Here is a 19086-nt window from a genome sequence, read left to right on the forward strand (position 1 = left end):
CATGGGTGGGGATTGGGGATGGGGTCCCTCTCTGCACCCCTGTCTCACTGCGCTCCAAGTCCGAGCCAGCGCTCCTGGGAGAGTGTCAACATCAGCCCAGCAGTGCCCGTTCACAGCTGTTCCAGCAACTGCAGGGTCATATTATCCTGTGCACAGCGTTTTATTAACCATCCTGGTTAATTTTATTAACTCCACCCTGGCCGTGGAGCAAAGAGCTGGGACTGCAAGGGGCAGTGGAGCAGAAGGGAACGGGCTTTGTCCCCCGCCCAACCCAGGGGCGGTGCGGCTGGGGCTCCCGGCACAGCCCTTGCTTCTTGCCCAGCGATTGCCGTCCTGCAGGGCTGGCGGGGTCTGGCAGCATGCACGGGCTGCTGCTCTGCGGGGGCTGGCTGCTGGCCACCGGCTACCTGGCGGGTGCCGCGGGCGGGTGCTGGCAGCGGTGCTGCCCGGGCAGGAACAACGCCTGCTGGGCCCTGGGCACCCACCGGGCTCGCTGCTACTGCGACTCGTACTGCCAGAGGACAGGTGACTGCTGCGAGGACTACCGTGCTGCGTGCCGCCGTGCCGGTGAGTGCTGGGCAGGATAGCACTGGCTGGACCCTGTGCCCTGGGGCTGGGGACACCAGCCCGAGCTGATACTTTTGGTGGTGGGTTTTTGCCTTTCTCTCTTAGTCCTGTACTTTGAGCTGTAATGGGATGCGCCTGGGGATGCTGGCTGGGCTGGGTGTGGAGCAGTATCGCAATTTTCTACTTTTTTCATACTAAAGTCTGGTTGTTCCCAGTGTAGTAAGAGAGACCATGGCCTCTGCAACAGAGAATAGTGGGTTGGTGGTGACACTGTCCTTGCAAGCCTCAGAGCCATCGGTGTGGGTCCTGGGTGGGACGAGCCCCTCATCGCCACTGCCACGGGCAGTGCCTTGCATGGGGACACGGGAACTGGGGTTGACAAACGGGGACAGTGGGTTTAGGGGGTGCAGAGCCAGCCCACCATGGGGACCCAAACCCAGGCGGGCACCAGTGACAGCTCCCAGACAATTGCAGCAGTCAGCCCTCCCTAATCTCCAGGGAGATTAGCGGGGTCCCAGCTCAGCGCGATGCAGCAGCGTGGGGATCAAGGCCTGCGGAAGCCGCGCACAATGCCGCTGTGCTGGCGGGGGCTGCGGGAGTCACCCTGGTCCTTCATCCCCTCTCCTCTCCCCTGTGCTGCACCTCCCCTGCTCTCTTCCCATCCTCCACGCCACTGAGGCTCTTTCCCCTCTCTGTCCCCCCGGCAGCGGTGGGCTGCGTGGTGGGGCCCTGGGGGCCGTGGAGTGGGTGCAGCTCCCCGTGCGGGGTGGGCAGCAGGGCCCGCAGCCGCCAGGTCACCGTCCCGCCGCGGCACGGAGGGGAGCCCTGTCCTGACCTCAAGCAGCGCCGAGGCTGCCTGGGGGAGCACCTGACTTGCGGGACGGCCAGAGGTAACAGGGGTCCTGTGGGGATGTCCACCTCCCTTCTGTGTGACCATCCCCACTGCCCAGCCTGGGGTGGCTTTAACCATCCGTGTCCCCCACCCCGGCTGCTTTTGTGCCAGAAGTGGCCAAGATATTACCTGACTTCTTCAGCCGGGACCTCAGAGATCCCTGGCGGAGAACCGAGCTGCTGCTGCGCGAGGAGCCATCCGGGTAGGTGTGGGGCTGTGGCCCCTCTGCACCTCCCTCCCCAAAGCTGTGACCCCTCTGCACATCCCCCCTGCAGCCATGACCCCTTTGCACTCCCATACAAAACCATGGCCCCCTTGTACCGCTTCCTACACCCATGGCCCCTTTTCACCCCAACAAAAACTATGGCACCTTTACACCCCCCCTTTAGAGCTATGGCCCCTTTGCACCCCCCTAGAGCCATTACCCTTCCCACCACCAAACCATGATCCCTTTGCACCCCCCCTGAAGCTGTGAACCCCTTGCTCCCACCAGACACACAGCCTCAGTGCACCCCTGCACAAAGCCACAGCCCCTTTGCACCCTTCTCCCCAAAAGCCATTATCCTTGCTGCCCCCAAACCGTGGCCCCTTTGGACCCCTCAAACCCATGAGCCCTTTGCAGCCCCATACAAAAACATTGCCCTTTTGCACCCCCTCTTAGAGCTGTGGCCCCTTTTCACCCCCGAAGCCATTACCCTTCTACGTCCCCTTTGCACCCTTCTAAAACTGTGGCCCCTCTGCACCCCACTAGAGCATCACATTACGCTTCTCACCCCCCAACCATGGCCACTTTGCACCCCCAAACCCATGGCTGCCTTATATCCCACATCCATCAAGAAAGCAGCCCATGTCTACCCCACCCTCCAACCACCATTTTCTCCCTTTTTCCCCCTATTTTCCCATTTTTCTTCACCCCCTCCCCAGCTCCCCCTTCCCCAGGTACTGCGGCTATTTCCACCTGACGCAGGTGGGGCCCCCCTGCCGCGGGCAGGCCTGGACCCGCCGCCTGCACCGGGACAAGCGGGTGTGCGTCGAGTGCCGGGGGGACACATCCCACCGCCGTCCCCATTGCACCGGGCACGGGCTGCAAGGAGCCAGGTAGGTGGTAATCTGGTGGGTGGAACATGTCCCCCCCATGGAGGAGCATCTTGCTGTGCCCTGAAGCCACCTTCCTTTTATGTTCTTAATTATATTTACATATAATACTGATGTTATGCTATAATATTATAATATGTCATATGTTGTAAGATAATCATATGTACTATAAATCACTAATAGAGAATATAAAGATGAATATATAGAATATTTCAGTGGGAAGGAACCTACAGTGATCATCTAGTTGAACTGCCGATATGTATTATTATATATAAAACTATAAGTAACTTTTAGAAAATGTATTGTCATTAATTAATTAATAATATTTTTCTTTAATTATTATATGTTTAATTAATAAAAGCACTCCATCTTTCACCGGCTTTCCCTTCCAGGACATTCTGGGTGGCCGCCTCCGTGGCGGGGTGTCAGGGCTCGTGGGTGCAGGAGGGGCTGCAGGAGGGCTGTGTCTGCTCCCCGCCAGCCCTCATCTTCGTGTAGCATCCCCTGGGAAGGTGGGCTGAGTCCTCCGTGTCACTGCTCCTTGCTGGGGAGGGGGTGAATGCAATAAAAACTTGGTGTCTTTTATAATTTCACCCTTCTGCAGGCTTGCTGCTCGCCCTTGGAGCTGACCCCCCGCGTTTTTCGTTAAGTATTTTGTTGAAGAATGGGAAGAAAACCCTGATTATAAAGACTAAAAATAGGGGTATTCCTAAAGTATGGTGATTCATGGTGGAAGAACATCATGCTGAGGTTAAACCTGGATGAGAAGATGATGCGGCAGTGACATGGGAGGACAATACGATAATGTCACACTCAGCCATGACATCATGCCATAGGAGGAGGGTGGAGATGGCATCCTCCCTCTGTGTGTTCAGGCCAGCCAGACTGCAGTGAGGCGTTGGGTGAGCCATGAGCGGTGGCTGGGCTGTGTGCTGTGGTTTGCAGAGGGAAATTAAACGTGGGCACTCAAAGTCTGCGCGTGGGCAATGACACCAGTGGGTGATGGCAGCATGTTTTTGTACCAGCCGCTCTTGGGCATCAAGATGTCCTTGCAGAGGCTGAACTCCCCCAGGAGAGGAATTTCTCCTCCTCAGAGAACCTGTGCTTTGCCTTTGCTGTGCCCATGCTGCCCCTGCAGCGGGTGAGGATGAGGATGGATCAGGGTGCTATCACACTAAAAACTCTGCTGTCCCCACCAGACAAGCTGGGGCTGCAGCACTGCTTTGGGGTCAGCAATACTGGGTGTCCCTGGGGTGCAGGGCAGGGTGTTTGTGGGGTTGTTTTTGCTTCAGGGTTTGAACCTCCCTGGCTGAGCGGGTGGCTGTTGCTCGTTTTCTGCCCCACTATGTGTTTGGCCCCCAGTTGCCTCCCCCTGCCGCAGCCTCCCCCTCTCTCGCCGCCACTCCTGGGCATGGAAATTAAAAGGCTTCAAGACCGGGGATGTTCTTGACCTCTTTATTTGGGATAAAAGCCCAGGTCAGCCATTAGAGAGGAGCCAAAATGTTCATTAAAAAAAGGTGGTGGGAGGGCTCTGGGGTGCACGTCCCCTTCTCCCAATCGGATCCGAGGGTGGGATGCTGTGGGCAGCAGCACAGGCATGGGCTGAGGTGACGCTGCGCTGGCGTCCCCGGGATGGAGAGTTACAAAACATCGGGAACGAAGTGAGTGTGTCCCACACGGTAAGCGGGGTTCCCCTGAGTCACAGCACCCAACACACAGTCCTGACTGGCAGCCAGAGCATCCAGCAAATGCAGGGACATGGCAATGTGAACCAGGAGCCTCGTGGCTGCCAGGCTCAGCATGATGCCACTCCATGCCTGGGGCCATCAGGCAGCCCCGGACGGTAGTCTCGGTGGTCCCAGCTCCTCCGGCACATCGCTCTGGCTTGGCGCCAGGGCCAGCCCATGCTGTGCCAGCAGCCCCTGCACCATCACCAGCTCCTGCTCCAGCTCCTGGGCACCACAGCCCAGCCCTGGCACAGCGGCAGCACTGTCCCCCAGCAACCGCAGTGCCTGTGCCACCACCCGGGTCCTCACCAGCAGCACGTTCACTGCCACGTGCAGCTTGGCACAGCCCAGCGCCTTCATCCCCCCACGGGCAGCAGCCCCTGCAGAGAGAGCAAAGGAAGAAACATGAGCACAGCTGGGACCCCCAGGCAGAGCTGACCTGGGGGATGGGGACACCAGGTTGCCTGTCACAGTACCTTGGCTCCAGCAATGCTTGCAGTACCGCAGGTCACGCAGGACGCCGGGGCCCGTGGCCGCCAGCCAGCGCAGAGCTGAGGCACGGAGCGGACTGCTGCCGGGTGCCTTCTCCAGGAGCTGCAGCAGGACAGGGAGCAGCTGCTGTGCTAGGATGGCCGGCTCCGCAAAAACGTTGGGTTCATCCTCCTTGTACAAGCTGGTGGCTCTGGAGGGGCAGCCGAGATGCAGGTAAAGCCGAGGGCTGACCCATGACTCCCCCTGCTCCCTCATACCCATCCCAGAGCTCTGGCAACTCACTTGTTGGCCTCCAGCTCTTCCACGATGCCCCTGAGATCTAGGATGGGGAGATGCTGCAGCAGCAAGTCAAAAGTTTTGGAGTGGTCCCCAAACTCTCCCAAGAGGAGCTGCAGGAGGCCCAGGAGTCCAACATTGTCCTGAACGAAGACGCAGCCGTCTCGGAGCGGCTCGCTGGGGTCATGCCGCAGGAGGCTGGCGAAACCCGAGGCTTCATGCCGGACCTCCCGATCCTCGTCTTGCAGAAGGTGAATGCCCACATTTATCAGCCTGGGGAAAGGGAAGGGAAGGCCACCGTGTTCTGCAGAGCATCCCCTGCCTGCCTGGAGTTGGGGGGAAGGATGAAACCCCACCCAGGGCAATGCTTCCCCAAGGACGTTTCTTATGGGTTGTGAAGGGTACAGCCACGATTCAAGAGCTCGCTGCTTGAGAGGGCAGGGACCAGCACAGGGATTGAGGGACCCATCAATGCCATTTATTGCTCATAAGGGACTGGCTGCTTCTATTGAAATGCCACCCATTATTTTTTTGTAGGCTGCAAGCTCTTAGCTGTCAGTGATTTTTGAATGAGTGGGCTTTTCTTTAATGCCCTTGTATTGTTTGGAGGGGACGTTGCCTTCTGCAGGGTCAGCCTATTAACCTGCAACAGCCCAGGGCTGTGGGCAGTGCTGCTCCTGCAAGGACTTACCGCAGAGCCACGGGGACGAGCGAGGGATGGGTATTGTGCAAGGATCGCTGCACCACGTCGGCACCCGCTGTCTGCAGGGAGCGGGCGGCCGCCAGTCGCAGCAGTTCGGACGAAGCAGAGCGGCTGCACTCCTCCAGCGCCCTGCACCATCGCTCGACCAGGGTGCTGTCCTCATCCTCAAGCCTGTCAGAGGCCAGGAAAGGAGAAGGCATTCAGTCACACCTTCCATCTCTGTCTAGGGTCCAAATGCCACCGGCTTCCCTGAGACAGCAGGACCCAGGTGCAAAGCCAGCTGTGATTTATAGGCAAGAAGTTGTGCTCTGTTTCAGCAAGGACTAAGGAGAAATCTCCTGGAAGGGTCAGGTGGAGAAAGCCAGCAGTGACAAGGACCTACCAGTGGGCAAGCAGCAGGCTGGTGGCACACAGCGCCTGGAAGAGGAGGTCAGGGCCAGGACATTCAGCCTCCACCATGTGCAGCAGCATCTCCAGACATGCTGCCAAGGAGCCCTGGAGCTTGCGGGAAGCTTCCTGGGACCATGACGAAGGGTCTCTGTAAAGATGCAGCAAAGCTTCAAGGTACAATCTCAGGAATTCTTTGTCCCTTCTCTCTCGCAGCACCGACCCCAAGCTCTCCTAGTTGACAATGGGAAAGAAGGTACATAATTAGTGGCCTTGGCACCAGGGGCTGGCAACTCAACACAACTGGGTGAGCACCCTGCACCCATGCATCCTCAGCCCGAGGAGCACCGTGCTTCTCGGTGAGCACCTGGGATCCCGTCTGCGTGGTGCATCGGGGACCCTCTCCTTTACTTGGTGACTTCTGAGCTTTATCATACCAGCAATGTCAGCCTGAGAGCCTTCTCTAGCTCCTCACATGTTCCTCCCTCCCTGGCGATCACCCAGCTCAGGACGGCAAGCTGGACATCAGGGTTTGGCTGCCGGAGGAGAGCACAGATGGTGCTGATCTGCTCAGCACCCGCCAGCCAGGCTGCCTGGCTGCACACGAAATGGGCCATGGTTTGGTGAAGAACGGCCAAGCCCACCTGGAGGAAAACAAAAGCAGGATCCTGCTTCCAACACTTGGCCTCAAGTGGGCTGTGTGCCTCCTGAGTGGGGGTCCCCGCCTCCCACCCTTGGCTTCACAGCCACAGCCGTGATCTTCCTGGCAGGCAGCGGTACCTGCGGCTCGGCGCATCCTGGCTTTGCCCCCGGCACGAGGCTGCCCAGCTCAGCACTGATGGCATCGTGGATGCTCTGGGTGAAGCTGGGGCTGAAGGATGCGGGCAGGAGGGCAAGGACCTGGAGGAAGGCGGCGCGGACGAGCGGGCAGCGCTGGGCAGGGGTGAGCAGCCAGCCCCGCGCCTCCAGCTGCAGAGCCACGGGGCGCAGCGCCTCAGCCGACAGCCTGCGGAGAGATGTGCGGCCTCACCACAGGGGCCGTGGTGCTCTGGCAGGCACTGCTTTTTGGCCAAAAAGCTGCATCTCAGCAGAGAGTGAGCACAGGGGCCACAGGCAGGGGGATGGCAGGGACCACTCACCCATCAGTGCCCGGGGGGCAGTCCAGCAGCGCCCGCAGCTGCAGCAGGTGCCCGTGGACGGTGTTGTGTGAGCGGACTTGTCTGGGTGTGGTGGGGAGCTGCTGGGACAGCTGCATGAGGACTCCCTGGCGCTGGGGCAGTGGGACGGCTGGCACCAATGCCTTGGCAGCCATCGCTCGCACGGCATAGATGGGACTCCCTGCCAGCCCCAGCAGTGGCTCCAGGAAGGGAGCAGAGGGCCTGTGGAGCCAAAAGGGCACCATGTGGTGATGCTCCAGCTGGTGCAAATCCCTGTGATACCCAGGGCCAGCCCCAGTGCTAGAGGACCAGAGGAGCCCTTGGCTGGGGTAGATAATCTCTGCTTGTCCCCTCACCTGTCAGGGCCATCAGGGCCAGGCTGCAGCTGGGCCAGGAGTGTGAGGATGGCATGGAGTGCGGGGCGCAGGCAGGGCCCCCTTGGCGTGGGCTCCGTGGCTGCTCTCAGCTCACTCAGCAGCACAGAGCCCAGCTCGGGGTGCTGCCCCAGGAAGGCTTGCAGGCTCACCCCCTCCGCCGGGCTGCCCTCCCCACGGCTCCGCTGCTGGCCCAGCAGCCGGGACGTGAGGGCGCCTGCGCAGACAGAGCAGAAAGCAGCATCAGGTCCCATCCACCCCCTCCTGACCACCCCCACTTCACCCCAGCCAGGCTCCAAACCCCGGGGGCTGCATAGGTTCTGCAGGGCTCTCTTGCCCCTGCCCCTCGGTACTCACTGAAGAGCTGGATGGCCGCATTCCTCATGGCCCAGCATGGCGAGGCCAAGCCCTGCAGCGCCAGGGCCACCATCGGCGTGGCGTGCCGCAGCAGCGCGCTGCCCAGCCCTGTGCCACGGACCAGCGTCTGCAGCACGTGGAGGGCACACACCTGTAGAGCGCACAGGGCTCAGCGGCCAGGGAGGGAATGGGGTTCTGCACAAAGGGAAGATGGTGGGAAGAGATGGGGAGCTGAGGGGCCACCAGCTCTCGGGTTTCCGGGATGGGCAGCGCAGTCAGGGCTGCAGCTTTTGGCTCACCCCAAGGTCCCCACACTGGTGCAGCCTCACGCTGGGGTACCTGGCAGGGCTCCTTTTAGGGGACCTTGTGCAGATCACCCTGTCCCCAAACTGGCTCCAGCAGCTCAGTGCCCGCTGTGCTCACCTGCGGGAGGTCGAGGGTCTGGTCCCAGTCTTGCGGCAGGGCCGTGGCGGCCAAGGCCAGCAGCGTCTGGATGCAGAGGGCCAGCAGCGGCCGTGCCTGGGCCGGGTCCTCCCCACTGACGATGCAGAGGAAGAGCATGGGGAAGCCGGCAGCACGGCGTGTGATCGAGCTGCTCCGGGGTCCGCTCAGCACTTCTAAGCCCTGAGGAACAAAACCCACCCGAGAAAATGTCTGAAAATCTGCTGGCTGGAGCTTGTAGCTCCTCTGCAGGGCTAAGGACCAGCTGCACCAACCCTGCACTATGGCATCTCAGCTGCCAGGTGGGTTCTCACCCCAGGGTGCGGGGACATAGAGACAGAGCCCTGGGGCTCCCTGGGGTACAGGAGGAATGTGGGGCAGAATAAGCCTGGTACCTGTTTCAGCATGGTCTGTGGGATGGCCTGCAGCTCTTTGTCCGGGTGGTTCAGCAGAGCAGCACAAAACTTGGTGAAGCCCATGCTGCAGCCCTCCACTGCTCCCTGGGGCAGAACAGCATCAGGGCCCCATGTGCACCCACCAGCCCCCCCGTCTCCCAGAATCCTCATTGCAAAGGAGAAGGAGAAAATGAGAAGACATGATGGTGTGGGGGCGTGACAGGGTTTGGCACTGAAATCCCAGCTGGGGGCTTCCAGCCATGCCCCATGTCCTGCCCCACAGCAGACCCTGCCCCACTCTGCTCGCCCTCCTGCACGCTGGCAAGAGCCCCTGGAGAGGTGGGCAAGAGGCTGAGCCACCCTGGGTGGGACACGCTCTTACCCAGTGCCGGCACCGCAGCAGGATCTCCTGGAACACCCTTGTGGCCACCTGCAAGGTGGGGAGCGGCAGGAGCGGCTCTGATCCGCCGGGCAGCGCTGGGTCCAGCAGAAGCTCAGCCAGGCCCCCCAGGAGCAGCCCTATCTCCTGGGAAGAAGTAGAAGGTCACTGGGACTGACAGAAGGGCTTCCCCATCCCTGTCCTGCCCCACCATTGCTGCCGCAGGGAGGCACAGTGGGTGCTGCTATCAGCCCAGCATGGGCACTCTTGGTTGCTGAGCCACAAGGCAGCGTGGCTGGTGGGTGCCCATCAGCATGCACAGGCTCTGCACACAGCAGTTTCCCAGACAGCTGTGAGGTGTGTGTGGTGGAGATGGCCTTTTTCCAGGTAACAGGCTGCGGAGGAGAAGCTGTGATGGGCAGCTGCAGGGCTGCGGGCTGGGGAACCCGGCTCTGCCACAGCTGGTGTGTTTGTGCCTGGGAACCAGCTGGGCTGCATAAGGGCAGGCAGGGAGGTGGTTGCATTCTGCCTGGCAGGGGGTGAGGATGGTCTGCAGCAGCTCTGGGGTAAGGACAGAGATTCCCCTTGTTTGTCCCCAGGGAGGGTGAATGCCACAAGGGGAGCTGAAGGACCCAGCTGCTGGGCTGGGCGGTGGGTGCCATGCTGGGCTGCCCCTCTCCCTGGTGCCATGGGGAGGGTGCTTGCCTACCTTCACTGACACCCAGCAGCAGGTCAGGATCAGGCTGTGCTCTTCTGACAGCAGGACTGAGTCGTCCTCATCCTCTTCCTCCTGTCCCTGGCCTTTCCCCAGCGCGATGAGGGAGCCGATGGCGTTCCCCATGTCTGCAAATGATGGGGCAGCAGCTGTGAAAGGGAAAAACCTGGTTCAGTGGGGCAGAAAGAGACTGATGCTACTGGAAAAGACCTGCTGTCCCTATTTCAGAGTGCATACAAATGGGAGCAGCTCCTATCCTGCAATGTGTCCCACTCAGGACTGCGGTTGAGCTTTGCCCCACCGCTCTTTCTGAGCTGTTGCTGCAGGGGCTCTGACAGCCCCTGCTCTCCCAGCTGCTCCCATTGAGCAAGCGCCTCACTGCTGCTAGAATGCTTTTCCTCTATTTCTGCTGAGAAAGGGACCCCAAACCAGGTGCTTGCTGCTCTGCTCCTGTGGTTTGCAGAATCCTCTACCCAATACCTGGAGCATCCTTGCCTGGGTGTCCTGCTTTGGGTCCTACCCCCTGCCTATCCTCACTGTTGTCCCCTGCTAGAGTGAGCCCAAAATAAGTGCCTTCCCTGCGGGCTGGAGGGCTGCTGCGTCCGGGACAGCTGTGATGGAGGTGTTGGTGGTTCCTGGGGCCGGTCCCCCTCAGGGACATGCTCACCTTGTTCATTGGAACCGGGGCCTTGCTGGCTCTGCAGAGCTCCCAGGAGGAGGGAGGTGATGTCTCTCGCCGTGGTCACAAGGTGGGTGAGGAACTCCTGCCAGCTCTGCGCCAACTCTGCTGCCCGCATTGAGGCGGCCACCTCCGGCACCTGGAGCAGACATCTCCGCAGGGCTGCGATGGCTCCTGCATGAACACCCACCTCGGGTCACCCTGGTGGCTGCTGTGGCCCCAGCTCTCTTGCCCCAGCCTGCAGCTGGAATGGCTCACAGGCACGGAGTGAACAGGGCCCCTAGGTGATGAGCACACTGGGCAGGTGAAGCAGAAATACAGGGAAACTGGGGCAAGGACATGGCACCAGCGCTGCGTTGTGGCCTTAGTCCTGCTTGTATGATTCCCTCCTGCTCCAGATTCCCAGGGAGACCTGCTGCAGGAGCCGCCTGCTGCCCTGCCAGGCTGGGGACGCACCGTGCATGGGCGCAGTGGCTGCTGCCCGCAGCAGGTCCTGGCACGCCACAGTGTACTGGGCTTGCAGCACGTGGAGAAGGTGCTGAGCGAAGCACAGGCCGCGGTTGGGCAGTGTCAGGGATGCTTCAGCCTCCAGCGCCAGGCTCTTCATGGTGCCACTGTCTGACCTGGGGGAAAAGGTAAAGGTTGCTGCGAGGATGAGGGAGTTTTCTGTGCAGTTCTTTCCTCCTCTGGCTCAGGGTCCTGCACACCAGCCCTCCCAAGCTCCCCTCTGCACAGCCATTTCAAACCCAAGCCAGCACTGCCCTGAGTTGTAAATGCAGCCCCTGGTGAGACACTGGTGCTGCTGATGTGTTCTCAGGGGCTGCTGTGCCACTGTGGGGAGGGGAGACCAGGAGCTCATACTTCTGCAGGATGGTCTTCATCAGCACAGCTCCGGCTTCAGCCTCCTGCACCCGTGGGCTGCCCAGGGCATCCTGGGCCAGCTGGAACAGAGCCTGGGTGATGGGCTCGGGGAATGTGGGGGGGAAGAAGTGGACGAGCAGCTCTGAGGCCAAGTCTCTGATCTGTCAAGACAGGAGAGGTGGGGGGAATTGGGACAAAAGATGGATGGGAAAGCAGCTGGGGCAGGGCAGGAGGACAAGCCCATGTGGGAAGGCCACCACCCTTCCCTTCTGAGCCCACTCGGGCCCAGGTAGGCAGCTTTATATCCATTAAGGCTCACCTCATTAGTGCTGTCCTGCAAGCAGCTCAGCAGCGCCAGCAAATTGGGCCGGGAGAAGAAGTCCCAACAGCCGCTCTGCCTGGCGTAGCTCAGCAGCATGGCCATGGTCCCTGCAGTGGGGACACAGGTCAGTGGGACGGGGGGAGCACCCCTGCAGCTGAGGGGTGATGCTCTGAGTGGGCTGCCCGTACTCACGCGGGGGCTGCCCCTTCTTCCTTGCGGGGCTCCAGGTGTCTGTACAGGTCTCCAAAACCGCAGCTAGGAGGAGCAGAGCTGTTTTCTTCCTCTGGTAGTTGGAGGCTGGGCTGAGCGAGGCGATGCTGAGCTGCAGCAGCCACTCCACAAAGCCTGCGGGCAGACAGCGATGCCAGGCTGGGCATCCAAGTCTGAATCCCCCGGGGCTGCAGTGGAGGTGCTGGGGTGGCCACCTCACCTACTGCCTGGGCGAGCTGCCCTTCTCCCCGGCTCGGCTGGGCACCCTGGGGCACCTTCCCGCGTAGCTGTGCCAGCGAGCTGTCCCGCAGCCGCACCAGCGCCTTCCTCACCGCTGCCTGCAGCAGCTGCCGGAACGAGGAGGAGTCGCAGTTGAGGTTGAGGGGCAGGAACTCCCGCAGCAGCCGCAGCTCGGTGGCCGAGAGGGGCCGGTTGGTGCTGGGGCTGCAGCAGAGGAGCCCCAGTGCCGCCAGCCGAATCCCCTCCTCGCAGGCACCCAGGCAGCAGCAGAGCCGCTCCAGCACCCCGTCCTGTAGCGGCAGAGCCCCCGACACGCTCTGCTGTGCCTTCAGCAGTGAGATCCAAGCCCGGAGTGAGGCCGTGTCCTGGCCACCAAACTGGGCGGCCAGTGGTGCCTGGGCAGCTGGCAGCTGCCGCAGGGTCCAGGCGAGGAGGTGGTTGGTGACATTGCTCTGCAGGATGGGCAGGGGGGAGCGGAGTCCCTGGGAGAGCAGGGGCAGCCAGCGCAGCGCCCACCGCTCTGCCAGAGCCGTCCCAGCTCCCTGCTGCCCGTCCTGCCCCTCGGCACACTGCTGCCGCACCAGCGCCCTATAGACCTCGGTGGCTGCGGGACACAGGTGATTGGTGGAGAGGCAACTCAGGAGGTGCTGCGGTAGGTCCGGGTAGGCGTCCAGCACCTGGGAGAAAGGCAGATGTCCCCCTCATCAGGGTCTTTTCCAATCTAAATGACTCTATGATCTCCCTGCCAGACCGAAGGCTGTGTATGGCAGGGGACAGCTCTGGGAACAGACCACACTGTGGTCACCCATGATACTAAGCATCTCTGGTACCCCAAACAGCTTTTGGTGGGCACCAACAGGCAAAGCTGCCTCCCTGCTGGGAGTCCCTGAGGATGCATTGCTGCTGCCGCAGGTCACTCCCCCACCAGGGACACTCTCCCTTGGGACATGCTAAAACAGCCCAGTGGCTGGGAAGCTGCCCACCCACATGGCTGAGCTGGGCAGAGGAAGGTGACAGGCAGCAGACAGAGGCTGTGCCACCCCAGCAGCAGTGCCAGCCAGGAACGAGCCTCCCTGTCCCTCCATGTTCCCTACCTGCTGGCTGCCCACGTAGGGGACAATGGCACACAGGGGCACATATCTGGCTTTGATTTGCCATGGCATTGAGACCACCCTCTGTAGCATCTGTTGATAGAGGGGTCTCTCATGGTCCTGGAAGTGCTGGCACTCGAGGTGGTAGATCTCCAGGAGCAGTCGGAAGGAGCTGTGGATGAACTCGGACACCCCTTCCACCTATGGGGAGAAGGACAGTGAGCAGGAGCAGCTAGGGTGGGCTCCCCCTCCTGTCTCACTGCTTCAGAAAAGACCTTTTTGCTTTCCCGTGGCTGTGCACTTTCCGTACTGGCTCGTAACCCCAGGGTTAGTGTCCTGGTTTTGCTAAAAACAAGTTTCTCTTTTAGTGAATTTGCCTGTCAGCTAAGCCTTCATATTAACTGCATTTTCCTGGAGAACCAGACACATGTTTTGGTAAACCTAGCAATGGAATGCAAACTTATTGATAAGCACGGATGGACATCTCGTGAGAGGGGCGACGAGAAACAAGTGACCAAGAAACTGACCAACTGTGTATAACATTCCGTTCACGTGAATACTTCATATAAAGTGGGAGATCACGAGGATCTCATCCCTTTTTTCCGTTTTCCCTTCTGCTTATGGCTGACATTAGGAGAGGACCTTGCTAGTCGTCCCTGCGAACTGAGGCCTAGTGAGAGACTGAATCCAGCTCCGGTTGGCTGCAGAGTCCAATCCAGGACTTCGGGTGCTGGCTCTGCAGTTGCTGAGACTTTCAAGATTGATTTTGTATATTTTGTATTATTTTCTCTATTCTTATTAGTAGCATTAGTAAAACATTGTTAATTTTTCCAACTCTCTTCTCTCTGTCCTTCTTTCCCTCCCGATCACCTGTCCTGAGTGGAAAGGGGGGCGGGTGAGGGGCAAAAAGGGGGAAGTGGGGGGGGAAGAGGGGGTTAACAATACATCTGCCAGGGTTTTATTGTCACCCTGCAATCTTAACCCTCGACAGTTAGGAACTGGGGACGTGGAGATGGCAAACAGGGAGCCAGCAGGTGTGGACCGGCTGGGACTGCAGCCATGGGTGCTGTGTGGGAGGGCAAAGCACTGAGACAGGGTTCTGGAGAGGCCACTTGTGACCAGTGTCCTGGTCTCAGCAGCACAGGTGGCCCTGCCAGCAGGCAGGTGCAGGCAGCTGCAGGCAAGGGGGTTGTATTTGGCTGATGGAGCTGAAACAGGCAGGGGTGTGCTGTGGGCAGGGGAGCAGCAGCTGAGCCAGGCAAAGGAAGGGCTGTTTCTGGCTGCGGTGGTGTGGGTTTTCAGCACCCTAGCCTTACCGGCATCTCAGCATTGTCCCACATGAGCTGGGTGAGTTGCCGGAGCAGCTCGGTGTCCTGGTCCAGGACGCGGGTCCCCGTCAGGCGCCAGACGGCGGGCAGGCTGTCCCGCAGGCGCTGCAGCCACAGGGCACAGGCTGCAAGAGCAGAGAGCAGCGCTGCAGCCCTCACTCCAGACTCGCCTGCAGCAGAGCCAGTGTGGGCTGCTGGGCCTGAGGACCCTGTGTGCAAGGGGAGCGGTTTCCCCATTAGGTACACAAGAGCGTTGGTGTCCATTGGGCTGCAGCAGAAATTAACAGCATTTTCCAAAACAGATACCAAGATACAGAAAAGCATCTTCCCTGGGAGAAGACGAAATGCCACAGGGGCTCGGTGCATCATGAGCACAGTGAACCTTTCAAACCTCCCCAAGGCAGCAGAGGTCATCGTCTCCTACCTTGGAAGCAGTAGTAGTGGCAGTCCTTATGCTCCTTGGTCAGGGCACACACAGCAGGAAAGACCATGTCCAGCAGCAGGCAGGCCTGCGGGAGCACAGCAGGTGGAGGCTTCCCCACCACGAGACAGACAAGGAGAGCAATGCCTGGGTTTTTTTCTGCTCTTACAGCAGCTTATTGCTAGTTTTTGCTCCCTGTCCAGAAGCCCTCAGCTCTTGAGGGCTCAGGAAATGCTGGAGTTGGGCAGAGCTGGAGGCTGCGGCTGGTCATGTACAGCCCTGGATTGATGCTGTGGTAGCACAGGGCAAACATTGCTGCCAGTTTGCTTGTGCAGAGGCTACTTTTGGCACCTCCTGTCTTCTTGCCATGCCCAGGAGACGGAAACCCCCACTCAGATGTCTTTGCAAAAAGCAGGCTCCTAGCTAACACGCCATGTCCAGCAGGACGTGTGAAGCTGCTGATGCAGAGCAGTCCAGCCTGGCTACATCCCCTAGGGACCACAGCCCCCGCTGGCGGCTGCCAGCCCTGTGCAAGGGGTTCCCCACATCCCTGGCTGTTGGGTTTGTGCTCTCCTACCTTGTGGGTGAAGCTCTCCAGCTGGCAGCTGAGGATGTCTGTCTTGCAGCATGTCAGCAAACCTCTGGTGAGCACCAGTTTCTCCAGCCCATCTGTCTCCAGGGTGGGGGGGGCCTCCACCACCAGCTCCCCAAACTTCAGTTCCCCTGCACCTGGCAGAAAGATGGGTTTCAAATGCTGCTCCGAGAGCTCATCCCAGAGTGACTACATGAGGTGGCCGGTGGCAGCTGCAGCTCCTGGACACCAAGAGCGGGACACAGCAGCAGAGTCTGGCTTGGACTGCTGCTGAGTGGCACCAGCCTCTGTCCCCTCACACCCAAACATGTCTGTTCCCACTCTCCCCTGTGCCAGAGGCCATTCCTGGCTTGTGATGGAGCACGCACCTCGGTTGGGCAGCTGGAAGAGGGCCAGCACGGCGCTGGCCCCGCGCTCAGGCTGCGGGGCTGTGTTCACCAGCATGCTCAGGGCTGTGCCCGCCAGCAGCCGCGTGTCCTTGTTCAGGGCCTGGACTCACAAGGGGGCAAAGGCACAGCTCAAAATGACATTAGAAAACCAGACCCCATTTAACCCTCCCTCTGTGATCACGCAGGAAACTACGCAGGGTCCCTCAGGCACCCCAGATGCTGGGGCTGCCTGGGACAGGATGCCCCGTTCCTCTCTGGGGCCATACGCACCTTTCCCCAGGCCACCTCCAGCAGCAGGCCCAGGAGGTTCTGCAGGGCTTCGCTCTTCCCCTCCGTGCTCCACACTAGGGGGGCCACGTCCTTCGGCAGTGCCTGGAAGAGCTGGAGGCACGCCTGGGGGAGCAGAAGGGACGGGGACCTCAGGGATGGCAGCATCCCTCTGCTCTAAAAAAGCAGTACCATGTGCCTCATCCTTCCTGGACATCGCTGCCAGTGCCCAGCTGGGACTCCAGCAGGTCCCTGTCCTTGCAGGGACAGATCCTTTCCCTCTCCTCTGAAATTCGGCTCTTACCCTGACAGCCAGGTATCCCCACGTGCCGCCAGGCGTGGGCTGGCTGTGCAGCACCCAGTGCAAGGTGGTGGCCAGGCGCTGCATCAGCGGGGCCAGGTTCTGCCGCCAGTGCTGCCGGCCCAGGCTGCTCTCCTCCACGAACATGCACACTGTGGGCAAGGGGACAGCGTCAGTCCCTGGCTCTCCTGGCACCGTGCCCACAGCCGGCCGTGCCACTGGTTAAACCAAGGGCTGAGCTGCTAGTAAGTGGGGTAAGAACAGGGCTGGGATGCAGGGGATGCTTTGGCTTGTCTGGCTTCCAGCCACCCTGGACAGGTGGGCAGTCATTGGGTGCTGCTGGGACCTCTGCAGAAATCCCATGGATCCAGCTGATCCCTGCTCCCCCTCCCACAAGGGCAGAGGACTCAGTCTAGGTGGGCAGGGGGTGTCCCATGCATTGGTGGTGTGGGCCAGGAGAAGCCCCAAGAGGGGAAGGAGCAGAGACTGACCTGACTGGAGGTCCCCAGGAGACAGCACCTGCAGGGGCAGAAACACAGTTTCTCCTGACACACTGGGGCTCAGTGCGTTGTGCAGGAGGGTCCTGCCTGTGCCAGAAGCTGTCCCAGCAATGAGCAAAGGGTTGGTCTCATGGGCAGCCATGTGTGACCAGCTGCAAACATGGGTGAGCTCCCAACATGGTGAGAAGAGAAGCACAGGACCCCAGGAAGCCCATACTAGGAGGTCCCTGTCACAAACGGGCTCCAGCCAAGCCCCCGTGAAAGCTGGTGCCACCACACAACTGCAGCGCTCTCACCTCTCCCTGCGGTGGCAGGCCGGCCAGCAGTGCGCCCACCTCCTGGGCCAGGAGGGCTTCCTTCCCCACCGCCAGCTGGGTCACGATCTGTCAAGAGACACCCCGAGTCAGACTGTCTGCCCAGGTCCCCGAGAGACACCAGCTGTGCTGTGCTTTTAGGGCAGCTCTGCAGCATCACTGCGGCCCCTTTGCCCACAAGGATGCACCACACCAGGGCTGTGCTGGCAGAGCTGGCACCATCACTTCACTTGTGGCTAATACAGCTCTGAATCTGCAGCCCAGCCGGCTGTGTTACGGACCTGTTCTAGTTTCTGGAAGGAGCTGGAGCTGCCAGTTGCCTCCATCTGGAAAGCCAGGACACAGCGGAGAAGGGGCCGTGCCTCCGCCTCACCCAGTGCCTGCAGAGCATCGCTCAGCGTCCGCGACAGCAGCAGAGCCTCCTCCAGGTGCTTGTCTTTGCATCTCTTGGCAGTGCTCCTGAAACAAATGGCAATGGGGGTGAGAACTGCCTGGCTCCATGGGGTTTGGTGTGGGGGGAATACCCCTGGGGTGGGGGTGCCTGACCTCAATGTGGATTGGGGTAGGGGTGCCCCAGCTTGATAGGGGTTAGGGTTGGAGTGCCCCAGCTTGTGATGTTCCTCTCTCCCAACTGCACTCAGCATTGCACAGCTGGGGGCAGAGGGAGGAACTCCTCAAACCTCAGAATCTGCAACCCAGCCCGTTCTGGCAAACACAAGCCCTTGGCGAGCCATTGGGGCAAGAGGACCCAAAAAATCCTAAAAGCTGCTGCCCTGCTGCTGCAGAGCAGGCTGGAAGGGAATGGGGACAAGCAGGGGTGGCTCAGTCCCCTTGCCGGGTACCGGGTCGAGCCTCCCTCCCTCCCCACACCTCGGGGGACCCGCGCCGGGTACCCGCGCCCGGGGGATGCCGAGATCCAGCCCCGGCGATGCTCGGGGGCTTCGAACCGGGGGATTCCCGGGGGACCCGCTCCTTGGGGGTACCGGGGTCCCCCCGCCCAGGGCCCTTCCTCTTACCCCGCAAACTGCTGCAGGCAGCGCAGGCAGGAGAGCACGGGCTGGGCGATGCCCGTTGCCCCGTAGAAGGCGGCGCAGGCCCGCGCCTCCCGCTCCGCTCCCATGGCCGGGGCCGCCGCCACCATAGAGCTGGGCCGCGCTTCCGCGGGCTCAGCGGCCCCCCCTAGCGGTACCCACCGACCAGCCGGCAGCTCCGGGGATGGGGGGGGTACCGGGAGCGCCGGTCGTGCTGGAGGCTGCGGGCGAACGGGAGCCAGAATCGAACGCCGGGCAGGGACGCTCCCCTTCTCCACCAGCCTTCGGCACGACGCTACATCCACCGCAGGCTGCAAATTAACGATTAAAATCCAACATCGTCTGAAGCTGTTTCTATAGGGGGAGAGCGAGAGAGACCCCCACGAGGGCTGAAAACCGGGGATCTGGTGCACAGGAGCAGCCAGGCGCTGTCTGCAGCTGCGGTGCTGGCTCTAGGAGCTGTGAAATACAAAATGAAATGCTTCCGAGCAAAACGGTTGTCTCTCTCCATCGTGCCTGGCTGCATCAGAGGAGGTTTGGTCCCTGCAGTCTTCCTGCTATGCCATGGGCACCACCCCTCTTA

The 19086-nt window shown here is 60.6% G+C and overlaps 2 protein-coding genes across 7 annotated transcripts; one reads left to right on the plus strand and one right to left on the minus strand.

Moving 5' to 3' along the window:
- The first annotated feature begins 162 nt into the window (after nt 1–162).
- LOC102098445 (somatomedin-B and thrombospondin type-1 domain-containing protein) lies at nt 163–3990 on the plus strand. 4 transcript variants are annotated; one of them, XM_065033137.1, is made up of 6 exons: nt 163–567; nt 1275–1457; nt 1571–1661; nt 2384–2557; nt 2947–3066; nt 3159–3990. In XM_065033137.1, exons 1-5 carry the CDS (start codon nt 360–362, stop codon nt 3050–3052), a joined length of 762 nt encoding a protein of 253 aa, XP_064889209.1. In that variant the 5' UTR covers nt 163–359; the 3' UTR covers nt 3053–3066; nt 3159–3990. The 4 variants fall into 4 exon arrangements, with proteins under 4 accessions (XP_064889209.1, XP_005515221.2, XP_064889210.1 ...); XM_005515164.3 differs by having other exon boundaries at nt 2947–3990; XM_065033138.1 differs by lacking the exon at nt 2947–3066.
- A 5-nt stretch (nt 3991–3995) lies between these two features.
- On the minus strand, nt 3996–18909 carry LOC102098326 (tRNA (32-2'-O)-methyltransferase regulator THADA-like). Of its 3 annotated transcripts, XM_065033096.1 has the most exons (31): nt 18489–18909; nt 17754–17931; nt 17455–17541; nt 17150–17177; nt 16662–16810; nt 16361–16483; nt 16070–16190; nt 15687–15838; nt 15113–15197; nt 14677–14813; nt 13364–13561; nt 12250–12946; nt 12012–12164; nt 11817–11926; nt 11498–11658; nt 11093–11259; nt 10625–10810; nt 9952–10106; nt 9246–9389; nt 8864–8968; nt 8451–8651; nt 8028–8178; nt 7653–7887; nt 7279–7518; nt 6920–7145; nt 6577–6783; nt 6135–6373; nt 5741–5923; nt 5056–5322; nt 4758–4963; nt 3996–4661 (listed from the first exon to the last, which is right to left on the minus strand). In XM_065033096.1, the coding sequence occupies exons 1-31, from the start codon at nt 18611–18613 to the stop codon at nt 4381–4383; spliced, it is 5697 nt and encodes a 1898-aa protein (XP_064889168.1). In that variant the 5' UTR covers nt 18614–18909; the 3' UTR covers nt 3996–4380. The 3 variants fall into 3 exon arrangements, with proteins under 3 accessions (XP_064889168.1, XP_064889169.1, XP_064889170.1); XM_065033097.1 differs by lacking the exon at nt 15113–15197 and having other exon boundaries at nt 18489–18629; XM_065033098.1 differs by lacking the exons at nt 15113–15197; nt 16361–16483; nt 16662–16810; ... (2 more) ...; nt 17754–17931; nt 18489–18909 and having other exon boundaries at nt 15687–15832; nt 16070–16181.
- Between the last annotated feature and the right edge of the window lie 177 nt (nt 18910–19086).

The sequence above is a fragment of the Columba livia genome, chromosome 17 (assembly GCF_036013475.1).
Source record: "Columba livia isolate bColLiv1 breed racing homer chromosome 17, bColLiv1.pat.W.v2, whole genome shotgun sequence".
Lineage (NCBI taxonomy): Eukaryota > Metazoa > Chordata > Aves > Columbiformes > Columbidae > Columba > Columba livia.

Bases quoted from the DNA above. Each gene is read 5' to 3' on its own strand.
- LOC102098445 (XM_005515164.3), top strand. From the start codon at position 360: ATGCACGGGCTGCTGCTCTGCGGGGGCTGGCTGCTGGCCACCGGCTAC. The intron at 1,458-1,570 runs GTAACAGGGGTC...CTTTTGTGCCAG, and splicing joins GACTTGCGGGACGGCCAGAG to AAGTGGCCAAGATATTACCT. The intron at 2,558-2,946 runs GTAGGTGGTAAT...TTTCCCTTCCAG, and splicing joins CACGGGCTGCAAGGAGCCAG to GACATTCTGGGTGGCCGCCT.
- LOC102098326 (XM_065033096.1), bottom strand. From the start codon at position 18,613: ATGGTGGCGGCGGCCCCGGCCATGGGAGCGGAGCGGGAGGCGCGGGCC. The intron at 16,191-16,360 runs GTGCGTATGGCC...TTGTGAGTCCAG, and splicing joins TGGAGGTGGCCTGGGGAAAG to GCCCTGAACAAGGACACGCG. The intron at 11,260-11,497 runs GTATGAGCTCCT...CTTTTCCCCCAG, and splicing joins ATGAAGACCATCCTGCAGAA to GTCAGACAGTGGCACCATGA.